This window comes from Orcinus orca, chromosome 10 (assembly GCF_937001465.1).
Source record: "Orcinus orca chromosome 10, mOrcOrc1.1, whole genome shotgun sequence".
NCBI classification, from domain to species: Eukaryota; Metazoa; Chordata; class Mammalia; order Artiodactyla; family Delphinidae; genus Orcinus; species Orcinus orca.
This window is the reverse complement of record NC_064568.1, coordinates 59,860,912-59,872,989: the sequence shown is the minus strand read 5'-3', so window position 1 is coordinate 59,872,989 and position 12,078 is coordinate 59,860,912. Positions and strand designations below refer to the sequence as shown.

The window sequence follows — 12,078 nt, the reverse complement described above, 5'->3', positions numbered from 1 at the left end:
GGGTTGCCCCTGGGATTGTATATTGTAGCAAAGTCTAATGGGAAGATGTAAGGGCATCTTTGAACAACACTCATTGTCTCTTGCTATTGGAATGCAGAAACAGTTGACTTCTCTAATCCTGTTAAGCCCTAAATTTCTGAACCTTCTCCCATTTTTAAATTATAGAACTAACACATAAATTAGGCAGAGATAACTTCCCTTAGCAAAGCTCTATTCAATTTTGTTTCTTCTGGAAAAATGGCCCATTCTTATTTGAGCTCATAACTTCTTTAAACCTTTTTTAAAAGCAGCAAGGATTGTCAACAGTTGGGCTTTGTCCAGCTTTTTCCCATAGTGCCAAAATAGATCTAGGCTTATAGCCTGCCTTTCAGGTTTTCACTGGTGATGGCATGACAAAAGTCATCAGCTTTCCATCCTACAGTATTTTTTTTCCTTACACTTTCCACCCTCCCAGTGAACTAATAGCCCATATTTTGAGATTTTTAATGGCAGTTCTACACCCCTACATACTTATTTTTATTTTTGACTAAATTGTTGTAACAGAGATTCAAAAATCAGTGACTCAAAAAAGAGAAAAAGTTATTTTTTCCCTCATAACAATCCCTGAGGTAGGCAGTGATTTAGAGTAAGTCTGCTCCAACGTGACCATTTAGACACAAGTTCCTCCCATGCTACAGTGCAGGACTTTCTAGCATTATCTGTATTTGCATGGTAGATACTAGATCATCACTTTGAGTGCATTTTACCATCTGAGGAGGTGACTGTGAACAAGTCCAAGATGAGGAGCTTGTTCTTTATTTGGAAATGAACTCAAGGTTGATACCCTCACTTCTGTGCACATCCCGTGTTTCCTGACACAGCCACAAGGGCACAACTAGCTGCAAGCATGGCTGAGGAGTATATTTCACTCACTGTGTGGCCATTTGTCCACATAAAATATTTTCTTCTGGGAGAAATGAGAAGTAATATTTGGATAAGCAAAGGTATGGACTCTGGAAGAGTCCATTAAGATTGTTATCCATTATTTTGCATTATCCATTATTTTACAAATGTCTTGTATGTTTCATTTTCCCCTTTTAGAGTTTTGAAATTTAAAATTCCCTCTTGGTGTGTATGTATCATTTATGGTAGACAATAACAGCTTCCCTGTCATGGTCTCTCTCACTACTGTTCTTTTTCCCTCTCAGCTTCATCAATTGAAATCAAAGTTGAAATCCATTTAGAAACATAGTAATGCTACTAGATAGTGTTTTTTGCTACTGGTGCTCATACAACACACTTTGGGAAACATAATCAGGCTTACTCATGAGAAATTTACTGATTGTGAGGAAGGCAGGGAACAGCTACTCTCAGTGTCCTCATTTTCTCTTCATCCTGATACATGGGAATGCTGCTTGTTAATCACATTCTCATGACTGCCAATTCTTGATCATCCCGGAAATCAGTGAAAAAACTTCAGGACTTGGCTATACATATGTGAGGGTTCTCAATTGGGTTGCATCATTTCTATTAAGATAAACATCCAGCCACCAGCCAATGATTTTAGACTTCTGCAATCTCAAGTCTTAGAAAGATGGAGAGAAAAACTTACTACCATATTTTTCTTAGAGAATTTCTATATAATTATCCTGGGCAATGAAGCCCAGGTTATCTTTTTTTATCCCAGCTACATTACACTGAAATTGAATTAGTGCATTATCAATTGCCTCCCAGAAAGATAAAAATGGCCAAACTTCTGTCCATCTCTCTTTTCATCTCTAATATACAGACTTTTATTTTATTTTTTGCTTCTCTTTCCTTACTATCAATGAAATCTCAAGTATTTAATATAATGAGACATATGGGATTACCTTGAAGGATAATAACAACCAAATAATTTTAGACCTTTCTTTCTTCCTTCCAACCTAACTCTTTGGCATCTATCACCCACCCTCAGCCCTTATACAATTTGATATTAAGCCATTTTCTTGCCACACTTTTATATACATAGAGGAATTAGTATATCTTGATATAATTTATAAATTTATATATACAAATTATATATGTAAATATATATGTATAAATACATAAGCTTATAAATTAAGGTTCAGGCAGAGAACTTTATTTTTCTATGTTAATTAACTTAATTTTGGTAATCATCTCACAACATATATATGTATATATAATCAAAACATCATGATGTAAAACTTACATTTAGAAAATTTTTTAGTTGTCAATTATACCTCATTAAATCCAGAAAAAAATAAAATAAAGGAAGAATGGATGTAAATTTTAATTAAACAGGGGCTTCCCTGGTGGCGCAGTGGTTGAGAGTCCACTTGCCGATGCAAGGGACGCGGGTTCGGGCCCCGGTCCGGGAAGATCCCACATGCCGTGGAGCGACTGGACCCGTGAGCCATGGCTGCTGAGCCTGCGCGTCCGGAGCCTGTGCTCCACAACAGAAGAGGCCACAACAGTGAGAGGCCCGCGTATCGCAAAAAAAAAAAAAAAAAAATTTAACTAATCATCTTTTCATCTTATTTTCAGATAGTCCAGTGAATTCAATAATATGATCAGATTCTGATTTGAACTATCCATTTCTTTTTTGCACTTTTGTCAGGTTTTGATTCATTGTTTTAATTACTTTGTAAAAGAATTTGAACATTTTCTTTTTATTCCATTGGAGTCATCTCCTTTGTTTTTTTAACATCTTTATTGGAGTATAATTGCTTTACAATGTTGTGTTAGTTTCTGTTGTACAACAAAGTGAATCAGCTAAATATATACATATATCCCCATATCCCCTCCCTCTTGCATCTCCCTCCCACCCTCCTTATCCCACCCCTCTAGGTGGTCACAAAGCACCAAACTGATCTCTTCATGTGATGCAGCTGCTTCCCACTACCTATCTATTTTACATTTGGTAGTGTATATATGTCAGTGCTACTCTCTCACTTCATGCCAGCTTACCCTTTCCCCTCTCCATGTCCTCAAGTCCATTCTCTAGGTCTGAGTCTTTATTTCTGTCCTGCCCCTAGGTTCATCAAAACCATTTTTTTTTTTAGATTCCATATATATGTATTAGCATATGGTATTTGTTTTTCTCTTTCTGACTTACTGCACTCTGTATACAGACTCTAGGTCCATCTACCTCACTACAAATAACTCAATTTCACTTTTTTTATGGCTGAGTAATATTCCATTGTATAGATGAGGTAGAGAACTTTAAATGAATGAGCTTATTTGAGTGAAAAATACAGTGTATCACAAATATTTGTAGATCCCTAAATAAAATTAAAATATGCATTAATTATCCAAATACTAAGCTAAATTAAAATAATTTCCACTCTTTGTATAGTGTTTTTTAAAATTATGACTTGGTAACATTAGGCTAAGCATCTAACAAGATATTAAGTGAGAAGAAATAGCTTATGTATTTGAGAAGCCTAGGGACATACTGTGGAAGAGTTGGAAGGGAGTATAAATATAATTTCAGTGTTTGGAAGTGAAGATGAAATTGATGTATATTTCTTAAGGTAATTGCATTAAAACCCATACACAATTGACCAGATTGTCATCTTATGTAGCACTTTTCTTGGAAATAGACCTTTTATAACTCTCCTCTTGAAGTATCATACTTGTGCTTTAGAGGAAATTTGATTTATATAATTGGAGGATAGAGATAAAGTACTGAGGTGGGGTGAGAAAATCATAGCACTCTTTGTCAATTACCTGTATTTTTCTTACTGAATATTCTTCTTTGAATTCTATTATTTGATATTATTCTATTATTATTTATGTTCAAATATGTGATTTATGCCTAGAGATTCTTGGAATATTACCTTAGCACACATTTTGCATTCAAATTCCGTATAAGTTTTTGGGTTGACTCCTCCTGAATACAGTAACATTGATCGCTGTCTAAATCTATTGCAGTGTGCCTGAGTACTATGACTATGGTCATGGAGTAAGTGAGGATGCCTATGACAGCTACGGTAAGACCTTTACTTTACTAAAACTGTGAAATCAAAACATCCATCAGTCACTGACAACTCAGAAATTACTTCTATCTTTCTCTCCCCCAGTTTTTACAGAAGTCTAGACTACAGTGATTTATGTAATTCCAGGGTGAGGTTTGATGTAGAGAGCCAGGGGCAGAAACTTGGACTGATCCATTTTGATCAAAATTTCAAAAGCAATTAATCACAATCATAGAAAACTTTCAACAGCAACAGTGAACGTTAAGAGTAGTGTCTTTCTTAGATGTTTCACTGTGTCCATTGTCTGACTCATTGATATGACAGCAATGCTGTCTTTCTGCTATCACAATGATCATACAGTTAAAAGATTTAAAAACTTTGAAGGGCAGAAATTGTAACTTTAAGTTATTTTTATAGCATGTGTAGTTCCTGAAAGTGCTAAATAATGATTGACTCATAAGAATTAATAGTCAATAAAAATATCAGTCTATAAAATTAATTTCAAAATTACATTGTTTAATTTAAAAACCACTTAAAGTTAACAATTCAGTAAGATTTATTGAGTGCCTATGATATATCAATATAGTACATCACTCTAGAAGTGTAGTTTCTGGTTCCTGAAAATATATGTGCAGCATCACCAGTTGACTGCCTTGAAAAATAACATTCATTTAAATGTTCCCAAGTCCTGGATTTTTATTAAAATAATACCAAGACCACTCTGTTCCTCTTTATGAGGAGCAGTAAAGGAGATGATGAACATTTCCTGTGTTCAGGTCTCCACATGATGGTGTAGTGCTCCATCAGGACAGGGAAGGGAAGGTCCAGACATCAGAGAAAAAGTAGTGCACCCTACTTGGAACCAGAGGTACTAAATCAACTCACTTCTCTGGTGACTCTCATGAGGCCAACTCAGAAGTAGGAGCATAAAAATAAGCCACCATCACAATCACTGCTATCCATAAGCTGAGTACCTACGTATATTTTCTTATTTTTTTCTTTATAATATATTGAAATTTGAAGTATTTTATCTCCATTTTATAGTAAAAATGCACATTTGTCTTTTGTGCGCAAAGGTATTGTCAGTCTCCAGGAATATGATGGTGTACATGATAGATATTGTCCCTCCCTGGTTCCTGCTGTCTACTGTTGAGAAACATATTCCTACATATAAAAATTGTGCCAGACTATAAACCATGTGATTCAGTGGAAGGTCAGAGAACATTACTCATGTAACAGATATTTGTGTAATGGCTAACACATGTAAGTCATTGTTCTCAATCCTGGAGATACTGCAGTGAACAATCACTTAAAGCTTACATTCTAATGAGAAGATATATTTTTATTTATAAATCACTTTTTAAAATGGAATTTTTATTTGCAAAATACAGTCATTGTTTTTTACACATGGCACATAAATTTGAGGGAAATCCCCTATGAGCTTTACTCTACAAAATTGCATGCACTGAAATCAATGGCAGGGATGAATTTGATGATATCTGACTGCATAGTTGGTAATAGGGTATATTTCTTTTTTTATTTTTTTAAATAAACTCCAGAGTTTATTTAGATTTTACTACTTTTTCCATCAATATTTTCTTTCTGTCCCACGGTTCAATCAAGAGTACTACATTGCATTTAGTTGTCATATTTCTTTATTCTTTCTTGTTTTTTTAAAAAAAATTTTATTGGAGTATAGTTGATTTACAATGTTGTATTAGTTTCAGGTGTACAACAAAGTGAATCAGTTATACATATATCCACTCTGGGTTTTTTTAGATTCTTTTCCCATGTAGGCAATCTATTTCTCAATTATTTACATTTAAAATGTTAATGCCATGTAATTAAGGCAATAGGGAAAAATGTGTGAATACAAACTATTACTTCTCAGACCTTCTAATGGAGGTGCAGGAGTCATCGTAAGGAGAGCTGGGCTCACCTCTGTTACCTATTGTGGGCTTTCCTGGGTGTTGAGCTCTTCTGCTGCTGCCAAGTCTAGAGACAGCCTCTATCACTTTATAAGCTACTCCTGCTCATAAGCACTAGCTTTTATTCTGGGTTAAATTAAAATTTACCAACAAGCAATTCTCTGCACACAGAAAGCAGTTGGTAAATCTTTTCAATAAAGTAATGAAGAAAATGTGGATAGTGGTTTGACTGTCTGGACAGAGTAAGAATTATATTAGGCAGGAAATTTTAAGTAATAACTTTTACTACCTAAAATTTCAGCCAAATTGGCCATATTCTTAATGTTGAAAGATTAGACACATTTATGCCTACAAGTAGACTTCGCTTTAGGGTCTTAATTTTTCTTTGGCCACCAGGATCTGTGGCTATTTTCTGGCATCATTGAGCAAGCATTAATTCAAGAATACACTTCACATTCAAGATGGTTTCACTCTTTGCTTGTAAATGTTGATATATCAGCCCTCTATGCATTCTGATTTGGAAAGTGCCTCTTGATTTTCACATCAGAAGGGTAATTTTTCAGGACAGAATTTATTTACTTATTTAATTGGGGTCAGGAGGTGACATTCCAGGGACAGAGGCAAAGAAATCTAACCAACACATTGCAACATTTTTTCATGGTGCAGCTCATAGGAAACAGTGGAGTTCAGCAAGGAGGCTGCTCACAAGTCAGGGCCCCTTCCACCAGCAGCCCAGGGCCCCTTCTGTTACCCCATAATCCTCTCTGCTCACTGTGACTCATCTCTGCTACACTGGGCCACAGAATGCAGTCAGGAACTCTGAACAAAAGCAACTGTTTTAAATGATGCACATGTGAAAGTAATTATATATTTTTAGAAATTTTTTTTTTTTGCCACAGGTGTTAAGAAATCTAAGTAGATACATAGGTATGATTAATCTAAAAATAAGTCTTTTTTTCTTACTCTAAAAATAATACACTATAGAAAATTTAGGTTAAAAAAAGGAAATTTAAATTACACTCCTATATTCACTCATTCTTTACTGTTTGTTACATATTTTACCAAGTTTTAAATCCATCATGATATACATCTTATTTAAAAAGATATAGACTGCTTTATAAAAATTCCTATAAGATTTTTCCACCATAAAAGTTTTTTTTTCAGTTCTTAATCATTAGGATAATACCTTGACAAAATGCAGAATTTAATATATTTTCATATGTGCCATTATAATTAACCATAAATATGTAGATTTGAAAAGGGACACTCCTTTTATAGCAACAGAAAATAAGAAACTGCTTGCATGTCAATCCATATAGTCATGATATTTAAATATGGATATGGATATTTAAATCCGTATAGTCATGATATATAAATTTGGGGAGTGTCCATGTTCCCATATTCTATACAGAAAATAGAAAAAGGTCAAATGATGAGAAATAGAGCTCAGCATCATAAAGCCTAATTAAATTAATATGCATTATATGCCCTCAGATTTTGGTATTAGGTGATTATGTAAAGGGTACTTTAAGTTCAGGATTCTTGCTCCATAGGTTGCTCAGCCTGTCACGTCCAAATGGGCAGATGATAACATTTAAATATGCACGTGGAGCAGTGAGTTGAGGACCCACTCATGTCAATTATAGATTGATGTTTTTCACTAATTTTCCATACCTCACATGTTAACAAGTATCCATTTATAGCTTATCTTTAATGAACTGTGCACAATCTTTTAAATTAATAACATTTACTCCAAATTGTAAATCTTGTATCTCTGCTTATTCACTTATATTTTGAATTACTAATTCCTCTCTGTTACATTTTGGATACAGATGGATGGATACAGATCTGTATTTTTATAAAACAAACAGCTCCAATTCTCAGTTTCCTGGGACCACCCAGACTTAGATAGTATGTGAGGAGGCTCACAATCAGCTGCCCCAGAACCTCCTTTGCTGCTCAGGCTTCAGGAAAGAGCTGTGGGAGAGGAACAGGGAATGCTCTCCAGAATAACGGTGTCCTGCATTCGAAAGACTCATGGATGGAATCTCTCATTCAGGATTCCTTCAAAAATAGTTTGAAATAAACCAGTAGAAGTAAAAATCCAGTCATTCAGTGTGACACTTCAATCTGAATCTTTATACATCATGTTTCATGTATCACCAGATTGAAATTTTATTTGTCTCTTTTGGGCCCATAATTCACGGTGAAGTAACAAATATGCTGACTTCTGTGAATATCATGTATCCCTTTGGGCTTCATTGCAATTAAATTATTCAAGTTATTTTTGTAAAATTTAATATCAAATATTAAACTATTTTCTTACAATGATGTAAATATAAAATTTTAAATATTAAGTATTTTAAATAAATAGTATGAAAATATGATACAATTATATTTACTTCATATATAAAATACAATATATAATAATTTACTTATATTATTTATTGTATTAATGATTATTAAACATTTCATTAATGTTAAATTATTATTAAATTAATATTTAAGTATTAAATTTCTGATAACTTAAACTTTTTGGAACATGAATATTTGACTTACAGAAATCCCAAATCAGTTTTTGCAGTTTTAAAATATTTCCTACCTTATCAGAGTCATTATAACTGTTTTGGATAAGTCTGAATAGCTCATAATTCAATAAGGGTGCATTTTAAGTACAGTGCACAGATCAGCTTGTCTTATCAATACTTCAAATAAGAAACACCCTCTAATCTGAGATTGATAGCTAAGAATGGACAGTAATAGTCTATTGTCAGAGAAGAGAGCTGTTTATTAAAATGCATTTAATGTATGAACTGAAGAGCTAATTATAGGTCTATTCTGTAGTGACATTTTAGATGACACGTGTGTGGAATCAAGGAGGGTAATATTAATACACTGTCTTGAAATGAATGAAATCAAAAAGAATTTTTGTACTCTATTCTAGGGCATTTGAGTGCGTCACTTCAAGTTGATTGCAGAACACAAATGCGTTCATTTTGTGATGAGGAGCTGGAATGATTATTATCCCCATGTGAAAATAAGCCCTGCTTTGATTAAGCTGTGAAAACAGCAAAGGAAAATGAAGCTACCTGGCAATCATGCCACCATGTTATTCAAGAGCAAACACAGTTCATTTGCACTAGTAAATAGAAATAGAAATTTGAGGAAATTGATTTTACAAATGGAGATGGGTTTTCTTAATATGGGCAAGAATTTATCAGTCAATTTTAATAGTAGTGTATACAAAGTATTTATCATAGGATTAATATCAAAGTTGTTATTGAGAAATATTGAGAAAAAATCACAGTGATGTATTCAATTTAGCTTTTAAAATAGATTTTTAAACTTTATTTATTTATTTATTTATGGTACGAGGGCTCTCATTGTTGTGGCCTCTCCCATTGCGGAGCACAGGCTCCGGATGCGCAGGCTCAATGGCCATGGCTCATGGGCCCAGCCGCTCCACGGCATGTGGGATCTTCGCAGACCAGGGCACGAACACGTGTCCCCTGCATCGGCAGGCGGACTCTCAACCACTGCGCCACGAGGGAAGCCCTAAACTTTATTTTTAATGAAAGAAGAACTAAAGAAATTGTGCTTCTGAAGTATTTTAATAGCCAGTTGTAAACTTACTTTAAGGAGAAGCTAATTTTCTGCTCTTTACTATTTCAGAGGTTGCAATGAAATGGATATCTAATCCAGCTAGTTTTGATAATAAATTCAGATTATATTGCTTCAGCAAGAAACAGCTAAAATGAGCATGGCACCACCACTTCACTGCTTGCATTGCTCATTTAAAGTTAGATATAATTAACAGTTGTTTCAATTTTATTTTAAATCATGCACTCTTGAGTTCAACAATTTTAGATAATACTGGAACCTGCATTTCAGTATTTTAGATCAGAGATTTTTTTTACCGCAGGCCTCTCACTGCTGTGGCCTCTCCTGCTGCAGAGAACAGGCTCCGGACGCGCAGGCTCAGTGGCCATGGCTCACGGGCCCAGCCGCTCCGCGACATGTGGGATCTTCCCTGACCGGGGCAAAAACCCGTGTCCCCTGCATTGGCAGGCAGACTCTCAACCACTGCGCCACCAGGGAAGTCCCTAGATCAGAGATTCTTAACCTTAATTATACATTTTCGAATCACCTGGTGAATTTTTAAAAATACTAGTGTCCAGTTACCATCGCAATTCAGCTCTATCATAATCTTTGAAGATGAGAACTAGGCATCAGTTAAAAGTTCCTGGGTGGTCTTCCTGGACGCTCAGGTTGAGAATAAGTTTTAGATGGATACATGGGAGCATGCTGATAAGCGGCCTACAGTCTTAATATGAAAGGTCAAAACTGTGCCAGCCATCTGCATTCTTGAAGGCAACACACAAGTTATGTACAGTCTACTTTTAGAACAGTGGGGATTTTATAAGAAAACATTGTGTTATAGAACCAGGCATTTTAAATTCATTAAAAAAAAAACTATGTTTAAATAATGGAAAATAAAATTTAGCCTTTTTTTGAACAAACAGTGCCTTTTTGAACAAGTGTGTTTAAACAGTTAAATCTCAAATTTGATTTTGTCTAAAATTCACCTAATCGAAAGTCCACAAAAAATTATAATCCACATGCATTTAACAACTCTCTTGAGGAGCCAATAAAACAAGTCATAGGAAAGTTCTTTCATTACTTAACTTTCTGCTAAGTTAATAATACAATCATTTTAACTGAATGGGAGGCAAAAGTTGAGTGATTTATTGTCAGAATCTTGAAATGAACTGATCACGTACAAAAAAATATATTCTATATGATATAGATTTGTGTTTCGAATGTACAAAAAGAATATTTTTAAAAAACACAAAGTACAGAGTATAAAATTAAAAGCTGGGAGAACATTTTCTTGCCAACATGGAAATACACCAACTAGGAAGATATATATACAGGAGCTATGCCACCTTAGTGTGTCTTCATAGAATTTCCAGAGTTTAGGGAGATTTTATGTTTATTAAAAGAGGGCATGGATTTATAAAAAAGACTAAGATACATTGTTCTAAAATAAGTGTGTTACACTTCATTTATCAAATATGTCATAATTTATTGAATGACTCAATGGGAACTGATATATATGCATTGCTGAAAAACTATGCCATTTGTTGAAAATGTAATTTTAATTATTGATGACTAATAACTGATGTCTTTTTGTATTGAACAAATTACTTAACCATACTGGTACCTTACCAAACATTTAGCTCAGTTGTAAGACATGCCAAGAAGAAGAAAAAAAGAGTAGGTCAATCTCTCTGGTGTCTGGTCATTGTCGAAGAAGATTTCAGGGGCAACCCCCTCAGTCTCAGGGGACTGACAGACACCCAGGAGGCTTTCAGCATTTGGAAGTTCCAGCAGGGATAGGTCCAGTCATGGGCAAAGAGCTAAGATTCACGTTGCTGAGAAGACCAGGAAGAGCAAACAAAGAGACTAGAGTGGGTGCCCAGAGTCAGGCCAAACTTCACCAGTTAAGGGCACAGTTCTCCATAAAAGTGTCCTCACTTTACACACAGACACAAGTTTGGGTTACCCCAGGTCACCCTTACTTCTGACCAGCTGGCTACAAATTTGGAGGTTCCCACTACCTCCTTAGGTTTGATAATTTGCCAGAATAACTCATAGAACTAAGGAAAGTGATATACTTACAGTTAACTTTATTATAGCAATAGGAGAGATAGCAAAACCAGCAAAGGGAGAGACACATAGGGCAAGGTCTGGAAGGATCCCAAATGTGAAGCTTTCAAAACCTTCAAGGCAGTGTTATCCTCCTGGCAAAATTGATGTGTAGCAATGAAAAGTATTGCCAACCAGGGAAGCTTATGTAAATCTCAGTGCCCAGAGTTTTTTATCATTGTTTTATTATATAGGCATGATGGATTAGATCATCTTATCTCCAGCCTCGTATCCTCCCCAGGGTGGACTGGTGTCACATGGTAAAGGCCCAAACCCTCTAATCTCATAGTTGATCTTTCTGGCATGACAACCCCCCAGCGTGAGTCATCTTGTTAGCATAAACTATCAGGTCAGGTGTGGTCAGAGGGGTGCACCATGCATAACCAAGACACTCCACTTACTCTAGGAAATTCCAGAGTTTAAAGGTTACCTTGTGGTAACCAGGGACAAAGGTGGCCAAAATTGTTTTCATACAAGTGTTG

General features: G+C 35.1%; 1 protein-coding gene across 2 annotated transcripts in view; it reads left to right on the top strand.

Moving 5' to 3' along the window:
* KHDRBS2 (KH RNA binding domain containing, signal transduction associated 2) overlaps positions 1-12,078 on the top strand; it is a 728,302-nt gene that overhangs the window by 656,717 nt on the left and 59,507 nt on the right. For both annotated transcript variants that reach the window (XM_049715491.1, XM_033424357.2), the window contains exon 8: positions 3,916-3,974. In XM_049715491.1, the coding sequence (XP_049571448.1) occupies positions 3,916-3,974 (59 nt within the window). The remainder of the gene's footprint in view (positions 1-3,915; positions 3,975-12,078) is intronic.